The 21,588-nt window shown below is 51.5% G+C and overlaps 15 protein-coding genes and 1 non-coding gene across 16 annotated transcripts; all 16 read left to right on the top strand.

Moving 5' to 3' along the window:
- Positions 1–915: 915 nt before the first annotated feature.
- On the top strand, positions 916–1,917 carry DQ04_00551190 (hypothetical protein; the record flags this gene model as incomplete). The annotated part of the gene is made up of 1 exon (XM_009309246.1): positions 916–1,917. One exon carries the CDS (start codon positions 916–918, stop codon positions 1,915–1,917), a length of 1,002 nt encoding a protein of 333 aa, XP_009307521.1.
- Positions 1,918–2,273: 356 nt separating this feature from the next.
- DQ04_00551180 (putative actin) lies at positions 2,274–3,398 on the top strand (the record flags this gene model as incomplete). The annotated part of the gene is made up of 1 exon (XM_009309245.1): positions 2,274–3,398. The coding sequence occupies one exon, from the start codon at positions 2,274–2,276 to the stop codon at positions 3,396–3,398; it is 1,125 nt and encodes a 374-aa protein (XP_009307520.1).
- A 383-nt stretch (positions 3,399–3,781) lies between these two features.
- On the top strand, positions 3,782–4,474 carry DQ04_00551170 (hypothetical protein; the record flags this gene model as incomplete). Its single annotated transcript, XM_009309244.1, has 1 exon — positions 3,782–4,474. One exon carries the CDS (start codon positions 3,782–3,784, stop codon positions 4,472–4,474), a length of 693 nt encoding a protein of 230 aa, XP_009307519.1.
- Positions 4,475–4,549: 75 nt separating this feature from the next.
- DQ04_tRNA042 lies at positions 4,550–4,622 on the top strand (the record flags this gene model as incomplete). The annotated part of the gene is made up of 1 exon: positions 4,550–4,622. It is a non-coding gene; the product is annotated as a tRNA-Phe (tRNA).
- Positions 4,623–4,875: 253 nt separating this feature from the next.
- On the top strand, positions 4,876–6,372 carry DQ04_00551160 (phosphomannomutase-like protein; the record flags this gene model as incomplete). Its single annotated transcript, XM_009309243.1, has 1 exon — positions 4,876–6,372. The coding sequence occupies one exon, from the start codon at positions 4,876–4,878 to the stop codon at positions 6,370–6,372; it is 1,497 nt and encodes a 498-aa protein (XP_009307518.1).
- Positions 6,373–6,469: 97 nt separating this feature from the next.
- DQ04_00551150 (phosphomannomutase-like protein) lies at positions 6,470–6,712 on the top strand (the record flags this gene model as incomplete). The annotated part of the gene is made up of 1 exon (XM_009309242.1): positions 6,470–6,712. One exon carries the CDS (start codon positions 6,470–6,472, stop codon positions 6,710–6,712), a length of 243 nt encoding a protein of 80 aa, XP_009307517.1.
- Positions 6,713–7,157: 445 nt separating this feature from the next.
- On the top strand, positions 7,158–10,670 carry DQ04_00551140 (putative WD repeat-containing protein 11; the record flags this gene model as incomplete). The annotated part of the gene is made up of 1 exon (XM_009309241.1): positions 7,158–10,670. One exon carries the CDS (start codon positions 7,158–7,160, stop codon positions 10,668–10,670), a length of 3,513 nt encoding a protein of 1,170 aa, XP_009307516.1.
- Positions 10,671–10,911: 241 nt separating this feature from the next.
- On the top strand, positions 10,912–11,889 carry DQ04_00551130 (hypothetical protein; the record flags this gene model as incomplete). The annotated part of the gene is made up of 1 exon (XM_009309240.1): positions 10,912–11,889. The coding sequence occupies one exon, from the start codon at positions 10,912–10,914 to the stop codon at positions 11,887–11,889; it is 978 nt and encodes a 325-aa protein (XP_009307515.1).
- Positions 11,890–12,229: 340 nt separating this feature from the next.
- Positions 12,230–12,796, top strand: DQ04_00551120 (hypothetical protein; the record flags this gene model as incomplete). Its single annotated transcript, XM_009309239.1, has 1 exon — positions 12,230–12,796. The coding sequence occupies one exon, from the start codon at positions 12,230–12,232 to the stop codon at positions 12,794–12,796; it is 567 nt and encodes a 188-aa protein (XP_009307514.1).
- Positions 12,797–12,964: 168 nt separating this feature from the next.
- Positions 12,965–13,546, top strand: DQ04_00551110 (putative 50S ribosomal protein L14; the record flags this gene model as incomplete). The annotated part of the gene is made up of 1 exon (XM_009309238.1): positions 12,965–13,546. One exon carries the CDS (start codon positions 12,965–12,967, stop codon positions 13,544–13,546), a length of 582 nt encoding a protein of 193 aa, XP_009307513.1.
- Positions 13,547–13,814: 268 nt separating this feature from the next.
- Positions 13,815–14,558, top strand: DQ04_00551100 (TPR protein; the record flags this gene model as incomplete). The annotated part of the gene is made up of 1 exon (XM_009309237.1): positions 13,815–14,558. The coding sequence occupies one exon, from the start codon at positions 13,815–13,817 to the stop codon at positions 14,556–14,558; it is 744 nt and encodes a 247-aa protein (XP_009307512.1).
- A 914-nt stretch (positions 14,559–15,472) lies between these two features.
- On the top strand, positions 15,473–16,258 carry DQ04_00551090 (hypothetical protein; the record flags this gene model as incomplete). The annotated part of the gene is made up of 1 exon (XM_009309236.1): positions 15,473–16,258. The coding sequence occupies one exon, from the start codon at positions 15,473–15,475 to the stop codon at positions 16,256–16,258; it is 786 nt and encodes a 261-aa protein (XP_009307511.1).
- A 251-nt stretch (positions 16,259–16,509) lies between these two features.
- DQ04_00551080 (hypothetical protein) lies at positions 16,510–17,211 on the top strand (the record flags this gene model as incomplete). The annotated part of the gene is made up of 1 exon (XM_009309235.1): positions 16,510–17,211. One exon carries the CDS (start codon positions 16,510–16,512, stop codon positions 17,209–17,211), a length of 702 nt encoding a protein of 233 aa, XP_009307510.1.
- Positions 17,212–17,664: 453 nt separating this feature from the next.
- On the top strand, positions 17,665–18,360 carry DQ04_00551070 (Aquaporin 2; the record flags this gene model as incomplete). The annotated part of the gene is made up of 1 exon (XM_009309234.1): positions 17,665–18,360. The coding sequence occupies one exon, from the start codon at positions 17,665–17,667 to the stop codon at positions 18,358–18,360; it is 696 nt and encodes a 231-aa protein (XP_009307509.1).
- Positions 18,361–18,665: 305 nt separating this feature from the next.
- On the top strand, positions 18,666–19,013 carry DQ04_00551060 (small nuclear ribonucleoprotein SmD3; the record flags this gene model as incomplete). Its single annotated transcript, XM_009309233.1, has 1 exon — positions 18,666–19,013. The coding sequence occupies one exon, from the start codon at positions 18,666–18,668 to the stop codon at positions 19,011–19,013; it is 348 nt and encodes a 115-aa protein (XP_009307508.1).
- Positions 19,014–19,716: 703 nt separating this feature from the next.
- DQ04_00551050 (putative TPR-repeat-containing chaperone protein DNAJ,putative) lies at positions 19,717–21,507 on the top strand (the record flags this gene model as incomplete). The annotated part of the gene is made up of 1 exon (XM_009309232.1): positions 19,717–21,507. One exon carries the CDS (start codon positions 19,717–19,719, stop codon positions 21,505–21,507), a length of 1,791 nt encoding a protein of 596 aa, XP_009307507.1.
- Between the last annotated feature and the right edge of the window lie 81 nt (positions 21,508–21,588).

The following is a 21,588-nucleotide window of genomic DNA, read 5'->3' as shown; positions in this document are numbered from 1 at the left end:
AAAAAAAAAAGACGGGGGCAGGGAGGTGAACCTTGAACACGCTGTTTTTTTCTTTCTCCTGGCCTTTTTGTTCTCGCTTCTGCCCGCTGTAAGTGCGGTGACCACGGATTTGTCACTTCCTATCCGGGCTAGTTGCATAGCGGATAATTGCTGAGTGCTCAGTGCCCAATGTGTGGGAGCGCTACCAAGATTAGAAAAAGTAGAGGAATCAGGAGCGTATAGTTTCCCTTGTATGGGGGAAGGAAAAGGCGTGTTTTTTTTTACCTTTCCTTTGACTGGTGAGAAGGTAAGAGATGATGCAAGCAAGTGACTCTGGACAGACCCACTGGCATTGCGTGTGACGGCCAAAAAGAGGGGCTCGTGTCTGCGCATATAACAGTGTTTTTTTCTGTGGACATGCTTTTGTGATGCCTACAGCCGACAGACTGCCCTCACCTCTTGCTTTGGAGGCACTTGCATACGCATATACGTATGCGTGTCTCTCTCTTTCTCTCTCTGCGTTTTCTAAACGCATTCTGACGCCCTTATAATTGTGTATATCAGTCAAAGTGTCTGTTTTCTGCATAGCAAACAGCAAGGCAAAAAAAAAAAAAACAATGCCTGCATTTTACCAAAAAAAGAAAAAAAAACAGAGAGAGACTCGATTGCGTTGTAGCTGTGTAAAAGGTCTCTTTATTTTCTTCTCTTCTTTGAGTTTGCAGCAGTAGTGTGTAGGCTACCACGTTGCACACATAGCGCGTGCGTGCCCGGGACGGGGTGGAGGGAGAAAGATAATTCAGGCGTTATCAAGGAGTCCACAAAGAGAGAGAGAGAGAGAGAGAGGAGAGCGCGTGTGTGTGTGTTTTTGACGACCGAATCTGAAAAGCAGCATAGAAGGAAGAAAGCACAAAAAAACAACAACACCATCAACGACAAATGAACTCCAAATACCTTTCTGCACCGGTAAACATCTCACGGTTTATCGAGATGTCGTCGCGCAGCCTCTCGCCGCAGCGGGAGATATTACAGATGACGGCCCAGCTGCATCGCCCGCGGCCGAGTAAGAACCAAGACCCTGCTATTCAAGGCAACCGCGGTGTGGAAAATAAAGATGTAGTGCAGCAGATAGAGCACCAAGAACAGAATACCGTACAAAACACAGCGTATCTGCTGCAGTGTGGCAGCGCACTGTATGATCCAGTAAAGGAGGGCTGGCGCTGCTGGAACGGCCATGAGTTACGCATCAAGGAGAGAGCGCAATATGGGCCCGTTGACGGTGTTAGTTGCGACTTCTGTGGCTATACTGACTGGTTAGAGGAGCTGCGGGAGGTGAAGGAGGTACCAAAAACGAAGGGTCGGGGTGGGAAAAGGCCCAGGGCGAAGACAGTCAAGAAGGAGACGCTGTACTTTTACCATTGTGACGTGTGTGGTATGGATCTCTGCACTCACTGTGCCAAGGAGCTGCGCGATGATTCCCGCTACCATGTTCCCTGTATGCAGTGTAGGCGTTGCCTGGTGTTTATGCGCGACGATGAGGCAGTCTTGCACCGCTGCTACATGAAGCATGAGCACGGGACACCCACATTGGTGACGCCGTCGTCCTCAGCCAGCGGAGGGGCCTCTTCTTCCTCACACGCCGAGTCTGTTGCGCCCCTAGCATTGGCGACTCAGACCAAGCCGTCGCCCCCTGTGCTTGACGTGGCGCCGATGCCGCAGCGCCCAAAAACAACATGGGAGGTGTTCGTGACGTTTGAGACTGCAGTGGAGGAGGCGCTGGTGCGCCGCATTGGAGAGGCGCTTGCAGTGGAGGAGGCGGAGGCGCCAGAGGAAAAGGGACAACGCATTTTTCGCACGCGAACGAGACTTGCAGCGGAGGAATTTGCGCAGAGAATTCATGACACGGGCCTTTTTGCATCACTCCGCCGTTTCCGTCTATGAGTGGACTGGGACGGGCGTGTGTGGACGAATGGGAGATGATGGGGGGTGTCTTAGGAAGACACAAAGACCCAGACATTCACTCATGCGACACATGGGATTCACCTTACATGTTTTTGATTTTTTTTTTNAAACTGTACTGTGTAGTTGTATGCCTTTTAGCTGGCGAATGCGTCTTGCTGCTTCTGGTGATGATAATATTGCTGCTGCTGCTACTAGTAGTAGTAGTAGTAGTATTGGCAGTAACTAGAGTTAATATCTGTGTTGTCGTGGGCCGCTTGCTTGACTATGGGATGCGTCTGACGGTCTGTTCTTATGCTTTAATAATAATTGACACAAACCAAGCAAAGAGGAGTTTGATGGCAGTGGTGGAAGTGGGATGGAACATACGTGCGGGTTACGTTGGAGACACCAAATGCACCAGGCAAACCCCCTCCATCCGTTGTGCTGAGGTGCCGACGGAGACATGTTTCCCGTCAATACTGATGGCAGCCGAGTCTGTGGGAACAGACAGCATTCAGACAATTTGGACGCTTCGCTCCCTGGAACATCAGATGGATCACCACATGGAGCACTTGGCACATATCATGGGGAAGGAGCTGGGGTGCTCGGAGGATGATCCTCTCATGTTGGTGGTCCCTGAGATTTGGCATGAACAGTTCAATGTGATGCAAACCTTGTTTCGCGTCATATTGGAGTCGGGATTTACGTCTGCGTTGTACTGCCTCCGTCCGAGTGTCGCAAGGACATTAGCTTCAGGTAAGGCTTCCGCTGTTGTGTTAGACATTGGCCACAACCACGCCACAACGACTGCGGTGCTAGACGGCTACGCGCTAAGAGGCACGATGACATCAAGTGAAGTGGCTGGAAGCGCCGTCACGTGCCGTCTCATGGAGATGCTAGACAAGAGGGAACTAGAGTCGTTGGAAAGCGTGGAACGCTACCATCTGCCTTCTATTCGGGAATGGGCCTTGAAAGACGTTGTCAACGATGTCAAACGGATGATATGCCGTGTGCGTCCCGGGAGATCTACGCTTCCTCGGAAAGAGGAGGAAGAGCCACTGGTTTTGCGTGCCCCCGACGGGAGTTTGGTTACTGTGGGAGCGAACGCACGAACGGAGCCATATGAGTTGCTGTTTGCGCCTTCATCTGGAGCAGGGAAATCATTGCCTGATCTCCTTGTGACATGTAAACGCTGCCTTGATCCTGAATGGCAACAGCAGGCAGTTCCGCACGTTTTATGTGGCGGGACCTCCCAGACGCCTGGCCTTCGTGAGCGGCTGCTAAAGGAGGTGCAACAAAGGGATTCGTCTTATTTCCGCTACGAGAAGGAAGGTGCTTTTAACGTATCGGAAGCAGTGGATGGCGCATGGACTGGTGCTTCGCTGGCGGCTGACAGTTCCTCGTTTGCCTCATTATGGGTAACACGCGCCGATATGGAGGAGGAGGGCGATTCTATTCTACACCGCAAGTTGTTTTACTAGGGAAAGCCTCTTCTCCAGGGCGACGGCGCGGTCTTGAGATTGTTGGTGGCGTGTTGGTTTTGCAGAAATCAAAACATGTTGGGTGAGAAAGCAGCTGTGAGGCTTCCTCGCGTTCGAAGTTGCGCTGACCTGTGTGCATTTTTGGGGGGCAGAAGAAAATTTCCTCTTGGGTGTAGTTTATTCTGAAATAAATCAAATTGCGGTTCTCATGTGTGTTCCCCCCCCTTATCCAAAAAAAAACTTATTCTGTTTTTGTTGTTCATGCTGTTTTCATTATTTTTACATAACAAGTCACAAGGGCTGACGCCTATTACTATTAGTACTCACACCTCGGAGGTTTTTTTTTTTTGGAAGTTTTGGAGGGTGCCTTATTCTTTGTGTGGATGACTAACCGTGGTTTCAATGCTGCCGCTGCGAGGAACCGACAGCACTACCTCCAACTTTTGAGAGAAAGTGCAGGGGAGACAGTATCGCGGGCAACCGTGTTGAGTTGTAACAAGAGTACCTGGAGCGCGCTGCACCGAATTCGTTCCCATGACGCTAATCTTCACCTTCCAGAAAAGTGGGTGCAGACTTCGAGCACGCGCCTGCAGACGTCACTTGAAGGTGTAGTTCCGCAGGAGAAGTTTCTCAACAATGACTTATTTCTTTGTGCGCTTATTCACCCTAGTTATGTCCGTTCGCGTATCGCCCGCGCTGCGGTAGCGATGCCTATTGAGTTAACATTGACGGGGTCGTCGACATTGCGCCTGCTGAAGGAAGTTGCAACGGCGCACGGCAGGATGGAATTTTTGCAGACGAGGGAGATTGCCGACATCCCACGGGCGCTTGGCGTGGAGGATCTTGTGTTGTACGACAAGGCCATGTTTGCGGTGGACCGACTAAGTAAGGAAGGGGATGACGAGAGCAGCAGTAATAATATTAACAGAAACCCACCGGAAGAGGTACAACTTGCGGCCGCGACAGCGCTGTGTGGTGCGGTGGCTCTCGCTGAAGGTGTGCCCTCTGTCGCTCTGCTGCTGGATCGACTGCTGCTGCCGCCGCTGCGGCGGCGGCGGGGAAAAGAGGCGAGGTAATTTTTTTTGCCGTTTTGTTGTTGGGGTGTGGGTGGGTGGTGGAAGAGTGCCCACAACACTTCTGTTGATGCCGTAGCCGCGATAGCTCAGTTGGGAGAGCGTCAGACTGAAGATCTGAAGGTCCCTGGTTCGATCCCGGGTCGCGGCAAACCTTTTTACTGGGTCTCTCTTCAGACCCAGTCGGTCTCTATCAGAGGCTGTCTGAACCAGTCTCTCGTTGAATTGTTATGGTGAAAAAAAACCTCTGGTTTGTTATGACAAATCCAAAAGGGTAGGGGAAGCGAAACGCAGAATATTGATCATATTTGTTTCCTTGGGGTTTGTTCTTCTTGAATCGATAATTAGTTTATACACACACAATAAACGCCAACATTAAAGAGGGCACAAGACTTATTGTTAAAATGTCACTCGAGACGCTTGTTAAACAATGGTTGTCATGGGATCGTGATTCCGCAACGCGGAAGACAATTGAGGAGCTCTGGCGCGATCAAAATACCGAGAAGTTACAACAGCTTCTTTGCACTCGTATGGAATTTGGTACTGCCGGCATCCGCGGAAGGATGGGAGCTGGATTCAGTCAGATGAATTCCCTTACCATCATCCAAACTGCACAAGGCCTGTGTGCGTACCTGAAGTCGTCCTTTGCAGCAGAGGAGCTCTCTTCAAAGGGTGTGGTGATTGGCTTCGATGGTCGTCATGGCAGCAAAGATTTTGCGCGATACTCTGCAAATGTGTTCCTAAACGCTGGAATTCGCACGTGTCTCTTTCGTCAGGTGGTGCCTACCCCCTTTGTGCCTTTTTCCATTCGTCACTACGGTTGCTTGGCTGGTGTGATGGTAACGGCGAGCCACAATCCCAAGGAGGACAATGGCTACAAGGTGTACTGGAGTAACGGGGCGCAAATTGTTTCACCTCACGATAAAAACATCTCCAAGGCCATTATGGAAAATCTAGCCCCACTCGAATCCTCATGGGAGACTGCACCAGGCGCTATTGATCCATTTGATGAGATTTGGACTCAGTATTTTGCCACGCTTGAAGCTGAATACAAACCGCTGGCCTCTGGCTACCCCGTTAACCTCACATACACTGCAATGCACGGTGTTGGGTGCCCCTTCACTGTTAAGGCGCTGGAGACTGCAGGTGTTCCACGTAACTGCATCCATGTGGTCAAGGCGCAGGCGGACCCAGACCCGGAATTCAGCACAGTGGTATTCCCCAATCCAGAGGAGGGTGCCGGAACTCTTACCCTCGCGATGGAGACAGCAGCTGCAACGGACTCTCTTTACATTCTGGCCAACGATCCAGATGCTGACCGACTCGCTGTTGCCGAAAAACAAAAAGACGGCAGCTGGCGCGTCTTCAATGGCAATGAAATTGGCGCATTGCTGGGCTGGTGGATTGTCTTCCACGCTCGCCGTTGTGGAGAGACGTTGGATAACTGCTACCTCATTTCAAGCACAGTAAGCTCTATGATTCTTCGTTCCATTTCCCAAAAGGAGGGAATGCATTTTGAGGAAACACTCACAGGATTCAAATGGATGGGAAGCTTGGCGGAAAATATTCAGAAAACATCATCAGCGCGTGTTCTTATGGCGTTTGAAGAGGCTATCGGATACATGTGCGGAACACGCGTCTTCGACAAGGACGGTGTGACAGCTGCTGCCATTGTGGCCGACATGATTTCCTACATCATGAAGGAAGAACACGGAAAGCGACTCTCAGAAAAGCTTATTGAGGTGTTCCAGATGTATGGCTTCCATTTCACTTGCAATTCGTATGTGATTGCCAAGGATCCCAGCCTTGTAAAGGAAATGTTTAAGGCGATTGCAACTATGAACAATGGGGCATATCCGACTGAAGTGGCAGGNTCCCAGCCTTGTAAAGGAAATGTTTAAGGCGATTGCAACTATGAACAATGGGGCATATCCGACTGAAGTGGCAGGTGCTCGTATTCTTCACATTCGCGATTTGGCGACAGGACTGGACACACGAATGCCTGACAAGAAGGCGAAGTTGCCAGTATCGGCTTCGAGCCCTATGGTGACATTCTACTTTGACAACGGTGTCACCATGACCCTTCGTGGGAGTGGAACGGAGCCGAAACTGAAGTGGTATGCTGAACTTATTACAGACACGCCGTCGAGGGCAGGTGAACTGCCGTTATTTGTTGACCGCGTCGTGGAGGCGCTCGTGCGGCCGTCTCACTACAATTTCATTAAGCGCTCAAACGTGTGAGGAAAAGAAAAATAGGGGGTATAGCATATCAATGGGCTTTTTAGTTTGGTATCCATGAATAGGGTTTAAAAAAAAAGGATGTAAAGCAACTCCACTCCTCTTTTAACTCACCCACATCCACACACACACACAAGCATGGAGTGATTAATGAAACTGTGTGGGAATGAGCATGTTGTGGTGACGACAAAAGCCATACCGAGGTTTCTTCAAATATGCGGAAAAAAAGAAAACGAAATTCTTTTTTTTTTATGACGGAATGGTTCATCTTTAATCTATTTATGTGATGATCGTCTTTTTAATTTCTATCCTTTTTTTTTGTTTTTTTTTTTTTTGTCCTCAACGTCTGAGGATGTTGCACATTTTTTCCTTCACTCTATCGCGTATCAAATGGTTCCTTTTTTGTTCTTGCCGTCCTCTCTAATATTGGGCGATAAAAAAAGGCGGAATGAGTTGTGTGTCCGCCACGTTGAGTGCAAAAATCATTCCCGGTAAACCGGCCTCACCGGGTGCCGGGCCAGCCCCTATAGAGGAGATGAAGAAGTGGCCATATCAGGCAGCACAGTACGGGTGCCAGGACCTCCTTGCCTGCAGCTCCTATTGTGACGAATCCGGCGATGTTTTTGTAGTCGATATGAACAGCATGCAACTGGTGCAGACCTTGCACGGCCATGGCGTACGGGTGACCTGTGTCCAATGGAAGCCACCGCCAGCGTCGTATTTGCAGCACGGGTTGTTTCTCATTACGGGAGATGCTGGGGGGAATGTTGCGATTTGGGATGTGGCTGAAGGTGACATCTTGTATAGCATTCAGGTGCCTAATTCACAGCCTGTACATGCGCTACTGCTCTTAACAAGACAGCATTTGTTGGTAGTGACGAGAGATTGCACAGGATTTGTCTATGACTCACACCTCGCGGATAAAGAGCCGCTTCAAGATGTTCAACTGCCACTTCGGTCAGAGGTATCAGGATCCCTTGTCCCTTTACGTTTGTGTACCTCGAAACTAAGCACGTCTCAGACGTCCTGCATTGTATTCGTCGATCGTATCCGTGTACTAGGCTCCTTGGAGATTGGGGCCAAAAGAAACTACAGTGGTTCATGGGCAAAGGATCTTATCTATGATAGTGAAGACGGTTATGAAACAGTGTTTGATGCTGTCTTTAGTGAGTCTCAAGAGGAGTTGCTGTACTTCGCAACACGAAATTCAGTCGGGGCGTATGACTGGAAAACGAGTCTGCTTCTTAACGAACAAGTGCTCTGGCATACGAAAGGTGATGTAGAATTTAGGCGTATCTTTCCATCCTCACCTGGCACCCTGGCTGAGAGTTCACTCCAGCTTCCACTCTTGTATTCATTTGGCACGGACCAAAGATTGTGCGCCTGGTACGTGTCTCGAACGGATAAGATTACAAGTGTGGCTGCCGATGTAAGGGGTGCGAGGATCGCGTCAAAGACTGTGGCAAATGTAGTCCAATCGACGATGGCGGCAAACTTCTTTGCAGTTATCTTCACTGATGGTTCCGTGGCTCGGTGGAGGTTTGCAGTAGAGTCCCGGCGTTGGTTACTCGAGGGATATCTTTCTTTTTCCCTTGTCAAACCTACTGGTCTCTGCTTGGTGGGGGACAATACGGTGTGCTGTGCGTTGGAAAGTGGCCACTTGGTGCTGACTGATGTAAAACACTGTACGACACTTAGACGGGTGAATATTGTTCACTCTGGTGGAACGCGAATCATACTGCTGATTCCCCACAGGTGGGGAGAGTCTGTATGGGTGGTCACCAACAAGTGTGTGCAGTTCCGTCATTACCACCAAGTCACTCTTTTTGACTGTCGCAGCGGTGTTGTATTGTGTGTGCTTAGGAAACCTACACACCCCGATGCTACTCGCATGAAGGGTATTACCCTAAATGCTACAGGAGCATTTTTACTGTTAGCTTATCTTGATGGCACGTTTGAGGTGTGGAGTGTGGAAGGGAGTGGTCTCATTTACTCCTTTGAGGGTATGGGTGTGTCGGGTGTTTCATGGGCGCCACAAACGTTCTTGTCATGCCTTAGGGGAGTTCAGGGTACACCGCAGCTACTTGCTATTGTATTTGCAGACAGTACAATGAGCTTTTGGACGGTCTACAAAGATCGAGTAGTACAAAACCGCGATGTGGCTCCTCTTCTTCCTAGTGGCTCCGCCAATGGAGTTTTCTGCGTGTCGACTGCCGAGTCGTTGGCAATGATTGATGGTTCAGGGATACCTTCTATCGTCAAGAATGAAGCGTTGGATTTTCACGCGATTCCTTTGAAGAACATTCCTCTAAACAGCCGTGCTATAAGTATTGCCGTTTCAAAGGCAGATGGAGTCAAGACTAATAGTAGTGCAGACGCGAGTCAATTGCAGGTCTGGATTGCAGTTGTTTTCGCTGATGAGTCATTTGGTGTATGGAACGTGTCCAGTCGGGAGCGACTGAGCTACTCCAAAGCAACACAGATAAACATGAGTGTGAAAGCCTTGACATGGATGGGAGATATGCTTATTGTTCTAACCACTACTGGTTCCATCGCTGTTGTTGACAAGTTCCTTATTTCGGTCAACAGCAGTGTGTCCTCGAAGTCTCCCCGCCGACCGATCCAGAGCAGCGCCTTTTTCCTACCAGCTCATCGAACTTACATTCAGACGTCACTGGAGACCCAGATGAAGTGTACCCCGCTTGATTCAAACTTCTCTGAGTCCACCAACTCGCCAAGCTACTTGGTGAAAAATGTTGACCCAAACAGGAGGCCGTGCCGAGGCCCATTTGGCCAAACTATATCAGATGATATTTCAACACTGGCACGAGAGCTTGACCTTTACAAAGAGACTATGATACCAAGGCATATCCGGGAACCGTTGCAGCGGGCAGTTTCCCAGCGATGCACGGAGGAGGTTGCGTTGTGGGTGGCGCGGTTCTTTGGCCAGCAGGAGAAACAACGCTTCTGGACCCAGTTCTGTGTGAGCAAAGCTCTCTGGCAGCCTTTACCCGGCTCAAATGATCAGCTGCAATTAACCGAACGAAGGGAAGTGGGACGTGAGCTGGAACCTCCTTTGTCCTACATCTGCAGTGACCGCCTCTCAGAGGCAGTTGCAGTTTCGGAGGTGATTCGCAGAAACCGCACGTGCTTCAATGAGTATCGTATAGCCGCCCTTGAGGCTACTAAAGGCCAAAACTTGAATAACTCGAAATGCCGTTTGACAGTAGCACGAGAGTTGTTGAGACTTCAAGAACCTCAAAAGGCTGTTGATGTTTTGATGGATGCCAATTATGAAAGTGATCAATTCCCTCAATTGGCAAATCTCGCCGTTACTATAGCCGCCTCAACCGCCGCCCATGATTCGCCATCACAGGCCCTGCTTGCCCTCACGACCAAACGTGCTGCTGCTATGTTCTTAGCGAGAGGGGATTTGGATGACGCAGTGGAAAAGTTCATACTCTCCGGAGACCACTACGATGCTTGTCTGACACTCCAATCCTGTGGTAAATGGAACGAGGCCGTTACATTGGCGAAGATGGCTTCCATGTCGTCTGAAAAGCAGCGGGATCTCCTTTATAGGTGGTGCTCTTACTGTGCCAAGCGAGGGGAAATGATGGATGCGGCACGCTTGCTTTTCTCACTTGGCTCGCCCTGTGAAGCGCTGGTGTTGCTTTCTGAGTCGGTGCACCTAACTGACGTTGCAGGTTTGCTTGCAATAGCCCTTCTAGAGGTTCCTACCTTTTCCTCAAGGGAACACCTTCAGAAGTTGACGCCGTCGCTCTCGAAGGACGAAGATCCATCTGATGCGTTGCGTTTGGGCGAAGTTGTGCTGAACACCTTGACAGACTACTGCAGTGTGCTGAACTCTGTTGGCAATGTGGTGGCGGAGCGTTCCGTGCTGGAACTCATTGCGTCTCTCAAGCGTGAGAACAGAGGTGCTTCCACTGCCGCGGACTGAATGGAGGTTTTTTTTTCCCCTTTACTTTTCTTCCATCACTTGTGATGATCTTAGAAGAGAATGCTATCTTCTTTTCAGTCCGTTTTTTTATTTTTTTTTGGTGTTTTGTAATTTTTTGTTTTTTTGTTTTCTGGGCGGGTGCTTGGCACCTTTATGTTAGTCTCAAGCTTTCTTCGGTTTCTCCTCTCTTGGGTTGTATGAACTTGTCTGCGATGAGCGAAGCAAGGTGTTTAAGCCATGAATGATGCGAGGCCAAAGGAGCGCTAAGTTCGCAGAGTATACTGCGACGTATGCCATCCTCAAACGCCTCGGGCTTCATGATACGGTGTTGATTGAAAAGCGTGACGCATCCGTGGGCTACGGTGTGTTCGTGAAGGATTCTTGCGACGCAGGAACACCGTTGCTGGTGGTTCCCTCTCGTCGTGCGTGTGCAGCTACCACGCTGGAGCGTCTGGGGGCGAATATGCGGTTTCTGCAGTGCATGGAGGCGTCGAGACTTGAGGCGCTGGACGGCGGCGTGGTGTCGCGGCTACTGGGCTGTGCAACAGTGCAGTGGGCCACACTGGCGTGGCGTCTCGCTATTGAACACCAGCGCAGTGTCTCGCCTTGGTGGGGATGGCTGAACGTACTGCCTGGCCCCGAGGCGTTCAAGACAATGGAAGAGGAGTGCGAGCGTCTGTGTCGGCTTCACCACGCAGCGCTATTGCCATACTTGATGGATGCCCGAAGTGGCATAGAACGAGAGGTGAAGGCTGTCTATGATATGCTTTCTGAACGGAACGTATCACCCTCCCCGACCTATTTTCGTGGAGCAGTTAATGTTGTCTTGTCGAGGGCCCAACATTTGCCGGCGTGCTGGACCAACGCCATTGAAGACCCCATAGAGTTGGGTATTCTGCCTTTTATTGACCTTATTAATGGACACGATGGTGTTGAGAGGAAGCGGAACGCTGCAGTGGAAGTGGCGTTTGCTGTAGAAGAATTGCCTGCCTGGTATCGTGCATGGTTCATCCAGGAGTCTGAGCCAAGGGGTATTGACGGTGAAAAGGAACTCCATCGTCTGTTGGAGGAGCACTTTTTTGCCTTGGTGGTCTTGGAGCGGGCACTCACCGCGTCTGAGGAGGTGATACTGCAGTACGAATTGCAGCCGTGGGCCACAGGAACTCTGGCGCCGGAGGAGGGACTGCTACTCGGGAGACTGTTGAGGTATTTTTTTTAAATGTTGGTGGCAAGGCTGACGACTGTGCATATGTGTGTCTGTGTGGAGCAGTTTTTTTTTTGTTGTGCCATTCACACGCGGAGAAAGGAAGCTTTCTCGATTCATCTTGAACATTTCTTTTGTTTTGCTTTGATGTTTTTTTTTCTTGTGAAGGCTGATTTTTTTTTTAGTGTTTGGTCTGGGGTGGGGAACACGTGCGTTGTTGGCAGTGGAGTGAGAGAGGAATCACAACAGCCCCACGGGAAGGTGGTGTGTTGGATCACACACACTCACACTCACACACACAAGGTAGAAGGTGGCGACGGCACGAAGGATGTCTCTTGCTTTTGTGCGTCTTAAGATGCGGTGCACGACGTACACAGTGGACGTGATGCGCCGTTTCTGCGACGGGTGCAATACGGTAATCGCAATCGCCGCGGACCCGCTCCGCCGTCTTGGTCACCGCATTGCCCAGGAGTCGCCTTGGGTTGTGGTTATGTTCGTCTCCTCCGGCATTGCCGTTTTTCCGCTGATCCTCTACCCGGTGCTGAAGCCATACCTCATGAATGACACACGGTGGATCAAGGAGGAGGAACGTGTGCGTCTATGCCTGCAGAAGGGTATTGACCCGTATCCGTACATGCGCCACAAAGACTACGTCTTCGGCAATGTCGTCCCGGCGACACAGTCTGAAGAGGAGGCACCTCTCTCGGCGTCGTGGGAGCACCGGGCGATGCTGGATTTCCAGAGAGCGAAGGAGGAGCTGCGTAAGGAGGTCGGCGGCAATGTGGAAGATTCCGTCGCGAAGCTTATGGCGCTGCGTGCGGAGCTGCGCAGGGAATTTGAGCGCAACCAGCACACTGTGTCGAGTGAGCCGAAGAATCTCATTTTCAGGGGGCGGAAGGACGTCGACACACTCAAGTCGTAGCGAAACAGTTCAAAATCACATTTGCCCCGCTTTTCTGTTTGTTTGCGATTTCCCTTGATGTCCATCTATATGTGGTCCTACTTTAACAATCTATATGTACTTGTCGCTCTTTCCCCTTTTCCTTTATTTTTTCTTGTTGGTCCTCATGGGTTCACACTGAAGTGTGCGATGCTGCGGCGGTGGGCTGTCTGCTTGGGGCCTGCGAAGGCAGCGGCGACGACGACTGACGCAGCGGCGAAACTGCCGGCAGGGAAGCCGGTGAACAAGTCGTGGTTCCGTCACAACCTCATCATCCGGCGCAAGGCGTCGTACCGCTCCCGTTGGGGCACAGGTGCCGAGGGATATGGCACGGGTGTCCCATTCAGCGATCAGGTTAAGCTACACTGCGTCGACAACACCAACTGCAAGCACGTGCGGCTTATATCGAAGGCCACGGCGGAGCGTTTCGCACATTGCCGCGTGTTTCCTGCAGTGGCGCACCGCGTTTCGGTACAGCGCTTCAAATCCGGTCGGGGCGAGGTGAGCCGACATCGTGTGAAGCCCGGTAATATTTATTGGGTCTGCCTGCTCTCTAGGCGCCAAACCAACACTAGGATGAGTGGTCTTCAGACAAATTTTGACAGGAATACATGCATCTTGATGAACGATCAACGCGTGCCACTGGGTACTCGTGTGATGTACTGCGCTGGACGCCACGTCAATCATAAGTACCACCTGAAGGCAGTGGTGCTTGCAAATTTTTTTGTCTGACTACTTACAGGAGACTGTCTCCGTTTCTCGAGCATGTTTTCTGTGTTCGGATCCTCTTTCTCTTTCTCGCTCTCTCACACACACACACACAATTGTGTGCAGACCGCTTGCTTGTTTGGTTGAGTGCTTGTGACCTTGCTAGTCAAGGTGACATGCACGCGGGAATTTTATTCTTTTATATCATTCTTTTTTTTGGCAACTTGATCCAGTTTGATTGTTCCCTTTTGCTTTCTGTTCACAGTCACTCCCAATAATTGGAAGTGCTATCATGTCCGTTGTGGAGGAATTGCCTTTGGACAGCGAGGGGGTGTCCCCCCCAGCCGTTGAGGTATCATCGGAGGCTGAGCGGGCTGTTGACGTAGTGCTGTGTGAGAGGCTGAAGAAGGACGGCAACGAGCTCTTCACCAGTGGTGAGGTGGCAGAGGCGCTCAAGTTGTACCGAGAGGCGCTGAAGGTGGCGCCCATCAAGCCTGTGCCGAAGAGAAAGGATGCCAAGCGTGACACGGCAACGGGTGCAGCCGTAGAGACGACGACGCCCACTCCAGCGACTGACGGCGAAAAGATGGGCGATGAGAGCGCCGAGGTTCAGGAGACCGACGATGATGTGGACTACACGCTCACTTCACAAGTGTACTGCAATACCGGATTGTGCCTGTCGAAGTTGGAGATGCACGAGGATGCCGTGGATAACCTCACGGAGGCAATACGGCATAACAGGCAGTACACAAAGGCGTATGTGCGTCGGGCGGAGTGCTATTACGTGCTGGGAAAATGGTCCAACGCGTACGGGGACTACGAGGAGTATGAGAAGCTGGGTGGCACGTTGGATGCCGCTGGCCGAGCTCACAAGGTGGAAGCTAAAGCGAAGGTGGATGAGGAGATGCAGAAGATGTTAGGTGACTTGAAGAACCTGGGCAATCGCTTCCTCAACTATTTCGGGCTCTCCACTGACAACTTTAAGTTCGACAAGGACCCAGGCACGGGAGGTTATTCAATGCGATTTGAGAAGTGAGAAAAAAGAACCGGGAGGGTGTGCCCGTTCCTCCCTATCCCCTCCTATTCTGCCTACTTATTTCTGCTGTTAAGTTTACTTGAAAGAAACCAATATTGGAACGGCAAAGTTTTTTTGTTTTGTTTTTGTTAGTGCATCCAGCTGACGACGCGAAAAGTACTTGTGCCCTCTTTATTCTTTTCATTTCCCATCTTGTAGAATAATGCGGCTTAAAGAGGCGTGATGCGCTGTTGCGCCGCAGAACACGACTATGCCTGCTGCTGCCTGCAAACTGAAGATGATGCCCTTCCGTGCCCCACTCAGTTTCCCTGATGGGAGTATGACACATCTATCGACGTGCAGGGAGTGGGGGGGGGGAGAGGAAAGGCGGTGGAAGGCCCGTCTACTGCGTGGTGTGTTGTCAGCTCGTTGCTGCGCCACCGTCAGTTGCCAAAATTCTGTGAGTTTTAGATGGGGCTTCTTCCTTGTGGACGAGGAGCGCACAGCACTCGCTGTTTGCGTGTATTAGGGGAGGTGATCTCCCTGCGCTCTGGGCGTCCACACGCACCTGCAATGGGGCAGAGTGACTGAGGTGTTTTGCTCACTGATGATGGTACGACAAGGAGCAGACTAGCAAAAAAAGGAACTCGTCCGTGGCCAAAGGCCAAGTAGTCTCTCCGTCATCTCGATTGTACGGCATCTCTTTTTCTTTCTTGCACCTCACCGAGGGGAAGTGGGGGTGGGGGGAGTGAGCGCTAGTGCCTTTGATTGTCTGGTGCTTTTATCCATTCTTGCATCGCTATTGCACATTCGTGCTGTTGTGGCTTCATGCCCCTTTTTATTTTAAATGTTTATTTTCCCTCTTGATTCTCCCTCTCCAGTGGTGCCACGGGGCGTGAAGGACTCGGTTGAGGAGCCTCTCACTCCAGCTCTGCATGGCGTCGGTGCGGGGGCCGGAACGGCACGGCGTTGCCACGGCAGGTGCTACTGCTGGGTCTGCACAAAAGAAGGACGTGGAGGGCCGTCCACCGTTGCCGCATGCACCCATGGGCCCGTTTAACTGGGAGACACTTGTTGCGGAGATGAAGTTAGAGGCGCGCGAGTCGCGACGTACCGTGGAAAAGAAGGCACAGCGACTTGCCTCTCTGGACAACAAGCTGCGCGCAAAAGTGGAGGCGAACGCAGAGGCGGTGCTCGCGATACAGCAGGTGGATCGCCAGATGGAGGAGGCGGTACAGCGTGAGAAGCGGCTTCACCACCTTGCTGCTGCGGCGAAACAGCGAAAGACGCAACTGAAGTTGGATGTAGAAGCGACAGAGAAGAAGTTGGAGGCTATTCTGAACCAAAACCAGCAAACGGTAATAATGAGACAAGGGACGGCGACAGCAGTGGAGCCTGCTGCCACTCCGAAGGCACCCAGCGATGACAGGCACCCGGAGGTAGAACGCATGCTGCGGGAGAGGCATGGGGTGGCGGAGCTGCAACAAAAACTCCACGAGACCCGTACAAGATACAGGAAGGTATGCGATGAAAACAAGAAGCTCTCTGCGACACTAGAAGGGATTAATGCAGAAGGAAATATTGCAGTCTCACAGCACAACGAATACAGTAGAAATAGCAACAGTGGAATCGGTGAACATCACTTTGCATTCAGTAATGCACTTCATGATCTCATCGAAAGTTTTGAGGCAGTCAAGCTTGCAGCAGCTGCGTCTGAGTAACTTCATCTCGCAGCGCATTCATTGGTTTCTCCTTTCTCGCTTCCACTCTCTGTTTTTTGTTTATATTTTCAATGGGTGTATAGAGTGAAGTTGCTGCCTGATTTATTCGGCTTTCGTGTTCTCCGTGATGTCGTGTCTGTATCACACTGTGGTTTTGCTGCAGCTGCCTCTTCTGGGTGCGGCTGTCATTCGNTGCCCCTCACTCCTTGGCTTCCTCACTTATGTCCTGTGGTGAAGGTGTGAAGACCCGCATGGAAGTTGCCGCTCTGCTGGCGCGCTACTTGAGGGTGCAGTCACCCGCCCGTGCGGACCTGGTCGCCGCCCATCAAGATCTCTTCACGCCGGACGTCGTGGAGGCGCTGGAGGGAGCCAGCAACGTGCTGTTGCAAACCCAGCGACAAGCGAAGGATGCGTGTCGTTCCATCAGCAGCGTGATGGACGATGTTGACCTCCCAATGGCGACGCGTCTCACCGCTAAGGAGCTCCATGACCTTGATGTCACGGAGGAGACAATGATCACGCGGTTTTCGGAGACGTTAGCGGCGCTTCTCTCAGAGGGGGAGATGCCACGAGTTGCCATGCACGGTGCACCTCCATCGGCGTGTGTGGACCGAATGGAATTTTATAAGCCTTGGCATCAGCAGTGCCCCATTGTGATGGAGATTCTGTCGTTCCTTCCAGTGGAGTACATTCTCAGCGTCGCGGAGGTGGTGTGCAGGTCGTGGCAGATGTGGCTGTGTGTCCCCGACGTGTCGAGGGCGTTCTGGGCGGGGTGCGTGCAGCAGGAGTTCCCGGAGATGCTGCGCACGTTGGTGGCGTCGGAAGGCCCCGACTTGTACGAGAGCGACTGGCGCACAATTGCGCTGGTGTGCTGCACGCAAGACGACGACGACGACGATGAGGATGAGGATGGCGCTTCTGGGGCGCCGGGGGCAGAGGCGGCGACGCAGTGATACAGCGCGAGGAGTAGGCGTACACTCTTCACCTTGTTGTTGGAGCACGCACACACACACACACACACACACACACACTCACGCGCCCTTGCGTGGGTCCTTTCTTGAGTTGTGGAGTTTCGCCGATNCACACACACACACACACACACACACTCACGCGCCCTTGCGTGGGTCCTTTCTTGAGTTGTGGAGTTTCGCCGATCTTCTCTCTGATACTTTTTTTCTCCCTCTGTTTCTCTCTCTATCTATCTCCGCTTTATTGTTGCTCTTCTCCTCCCTCACGCCTTTTTTTTTTCTCTCTCTCTCTCTCTCTGTTTCTCTGTCGCTCTCGTTGAGAAGTTTCTAGAACACCTGCAAGCGTGTTGAGGGCTTTGCACCGGAACAGAACGAAAGGAGGGCATAACAAGGATCGGGGCGGTCGAATACACACAGGCACACGCACACAGAAACAACATGACGTTCTCTCCATTAGCTAGCCAGTGCATCGCTGAGTTCATTGGAACGTTTCTTTTTGTGCTCACGATCCCGTTGGCCTCACTTGGTGTTGGATCTCTTGCTCCGCTGCCGATTGGATTCATGCTCGCGGCAATGTCATTTTCCTTCGGTTACATCAGCGGGGCTCATTTCAATCCGGCAATTTCCTTTGCCACGTTCATCAACGGTAAGATTCCCTTTAAGCAACTAGTATTTTACATGGGAACGCAGATTGTGGCGGCGTTTACGGCATCACTGTACGGCTCTGCGATTGTTGGGCTTGATATTCCCGTTCCGTCAACAGACGTGGAGCTGGTGAGTGTCTGGCAGGCCATCCTGTGTGAAATGGTGTACACCTTTGCATTGACCTCGGTGGTGCTGCATGTAAACTATTCCAGGCAGCGGAGTAATGAGTTCTACGGCTTTGCGATCGGCATGACAGTTCTCTCCGCTTCCTTTGCTGTCGGTGGCTTCACCGGAGGCGCTTTTAATCCTGCTGTAGCCACAGGCACACAGCTGGTTGGTTGCATTGGCGGAAATTGTAAGCCACTCATTATGTTTTGGATATATTGGGTCGCTCCTCTCGGTGGGGCTTTTTTGGCCTCCATGGCCTACCAGATTCTTGACACTCACGAGCGTGACAACAGTACAGGTGCTTCGGGACAGGTATTTTAAGTACCTAGAATACGGAGTGGCATCTGCAAACGAAAAAGAAAAAGAAAAAAGAAAGTGGGGTGAACGAGCGGATCTGGCGTGGTAGGATGGAATGGGGCCTCAAATCATTATGTCAGTGGCGGAGTGAAATCCAAACCTATTTAACGATAATGTGGTGAATCATTGTTCAGCGCGTTGATGTGTGTTTTCGGCCACCATGATGCTCTTCTGTTCTCCTCTCTCTACATATATATATTATTTTTCCGGTTAGGGCTTAAGCGGAGAGTAGCGTGTGGTGCTTCTGTTTGTTCGTGTTTTATTAGAGAATGAGCGCGTCTAGTATTCCGCTGAAGGTGCTGTTCGACGCCATCGGCACGACAGTTTCACTGGAGGTATCTAATGGCGAGCTCTACACGGGCACTCTGAGTGAGGTCCAGGATAACATGAACGTACTGCTCACATCTGCGAAGAAGACGATGAAGTCGGGGCGTATAGTGGAGCAAAAGAGCGTGTTTGTTCGCGGCTCCACCATTGTGTTCTTTCAGCTGCCGGACGCCCTGCAGACCAGCCCGGCGTTGGTGAAGGCGGGGCAGGCGGTGTCCAACGCCCTGGATGACAGGGGAGATGGCAAGGGATTTGGTGCGCAACGCGCCGCCAAACGCGCACGCAAATAATTGAGGAGGAAACATGTTCTGCGGTTTTTTTTTGATTTTCACGTTGTCTTTTACTGGACCGAGATGTCCCAGCAGCAACAAAAGTGGATGTGGCGCCCACACCGCGGCGGGGAGCGTTGTATGGCTGTGGTGTGTGGCGCTGCCTCCCTTCTGAGGGATGTCGCGAGGAAACGTGAGAACGCCGATGGAGCACTCGTAAAGAAAAGAGGAAGAGAGGTGCGCCTCTGAAGGGGGGAAAAAAAGGTGCTGATGATGTGTGGGAGTATCGACCCACTGCATCGTTTGCACAACAACTGCAAGTTAAATTGATACAAAAAAAAAGAGGTATGTCTTGTCTTGTGATTTCTTTTTTTCCTTTTTTTTTCGTGCACGTTGGCCGCTGTACAGCAAATAGTAGGTGAGTCAGGTACTGTGCGCTCTGAGTCGCATAGGCGGCCTCCTCGACAAAGGTTGGCCTTGCTTTTCGCGCGCCCCACGGCGTTTAGTGGCGGTGCTGTGCGTTTGCATCTGTGCGATGGGCCAATATGCCCGAGAAAAGGAATTCACACGTACGATGCCGATTAGTCGGCCTTTTTTTCTGCCAAAAGTGGAGAAAGGTGTGAGCCAGCCGCGGGCAGGCGAAGTGAATCGGTTCAGCAAACTGACATCCAGGCCACAGGGCAGAAACACCATAGGTAGAACGCGTTTAGATCGACGCAGCTCAATGACGTGGGAGTACACGTACCGCCCCACGGCGCAAAAAGAGGGAGGCAGACAGTTGGCTTCTTCCACCGCCGCACCGCCGGTAGTGCCAAGGGACTGGGCTCTGGCCCTGCGGCAGGCAGATGAAGAAGAGGGGGCTTGCCGGAGACCCATTGTAGCCGATGAGGCAATTGAGCGACAACGTCTGCTGCGTCTGCTGCAAGGCAGATGTCCAGTTATTGGAAGGCCATCTACAGAGAACGAGGAACGCGGCATCCGCCTGCTGAATGCGAAGGATTATGCTGGGGCATATGTCTGTTTTAGTCGGGCTCTTAGACAGAACTCTCAATCTAAACTAGCGTGTTGTAAGCGTGCGTTGTGCAGTTGGCACCTCTTTCTATATGACGAGTGCATCGAAGATTGCCAGAAGTGTCTGCAGCTGGACCCTGATCTAGTGACGCTTCTCTGCCGCTCGCTGCTTTTTCGTGAGCGGTACGAGGAGGCACGTGAATGGTACGATCATGCACTTCGTGAGATGGCACCTACGCTGGATGATCCGTACAATATCAAGTGGAGGGCGGAATGCGAGGCGATACCTGCCCTACGACGGTTTCGCTCTTCTGTTGAACAGAAGAAATGGGAGGAGACCCTTCGTGTGAAGGATGCTGCCAAACCTCTGGTCGATGGCTCCCCTTTAGTTGTATTGGAAGCAAGAGTCCTTCTCCATGTAAACCCTACCACAGCACGACTACGTCTTCTTTCTTATGTGCCTACAATCGCGAGGCCCTTATCATCCAATACAGAAATGTCTCCAGAAGAGGTAGCAGCGTGGCGCTGTGTAGAAGAGCATTATCTGCAGGCTTGTGTTCTCTTAGCGCAGGCCAATGCTTACTGTGGTAGCCAGTTTTTGGCTCTCGCCGCGGCTCTCATACAAACATGTTTGACCATTAGTCCCGGATTTGGCCCTGCTCTTCTGCTAGGCCATTACCTTGTTTCCCTAGAGGAGATTCTTTCACGAGTAGCAACATTGTTCGGGCAACAGCGGTACAGTGAGGCAATTCCTCTGATCCATAATGGACTAAACCTGGACAAGTCAAACCGATTAATGTGTAGTTCTCTACACTGTTTGAGAGCAGAGGCCTATGCCCATCTTGGTGAGCACCTCCGTACCATCAGTGACTGCACTGCTGCAATCGAGAGGGACCCAAGCTCTGCACGGGCCTACGTGCTTCGGGCGGAGGCGCATGATAAGGTGGGTGAGCGTGCACTGGCGGCAATGGATCGTCGCACTGCTGTCCGCCTGAGCCCTGCGTTACGCCACATACTCCGTGGAGATGAGGATCAGTTTGCGCCACGGCCTGAACCACCACGCTCACCGCGTGGGAAACAGGGGCCGCGGAAAAGCCGGCCACGTTGGTATGATGCCTTCATGAGAAATAGTGAGTTTGTGAATGAGCCAAGGCCTCTGGGTAGTGAAGTCCCAAAGTTCTGGAGCTATGCTTCACATACGACAGAGCGAACAGCACCACCACGACCAACAACAACAACAACAACAACGGCGTCGTCGACCACAACACTGTACGACATACTTGAGCTTCGGCGCGGGGCCGGTGTGGAGGAGGTTCGAGCGCAGTTCAAGAGGTTGACCTTGAAGTATCACCCAGACAGGGTGGTTAAGGAGACACCAAAAACCCAGCAGGCGGCACTGGAGCGCTTCAAGCTCATTAACCATGCGCATGAGGTCCTTTCAGACCCTAACGAGAAATTTCATTATGATCTCTCGCTTGGCATTCGTGCTCCTGCAAATTTTTAGTGCCCGCTGATCCAGCGCTTATTCTAGTTCGGCCCCATTCTTAATTTGTTTTTGTTGTTGTTTTGTGTTGTTGGAACCGCG

The sequence above is a fragment of the Trypanosoma grayi genome (assembly GCF_000691245.1).
Source record: "Trypanosoma grayi strain ANR4 Tgr_55_V1, whole genome shotgun sequence".
Taxonomy (NCBI): Eukaryota; Euglenozoa; class Kinetoplastea; order Trypanosomatida; family Trypanosomatidae; genus Trypanosoma; species Trypanosoma grayi.
The sequence above is the reverse complement of the archived record's forward strand: the minus strand, read 5'-3'. Positions and strand labels throughout refer to the sequence as shown.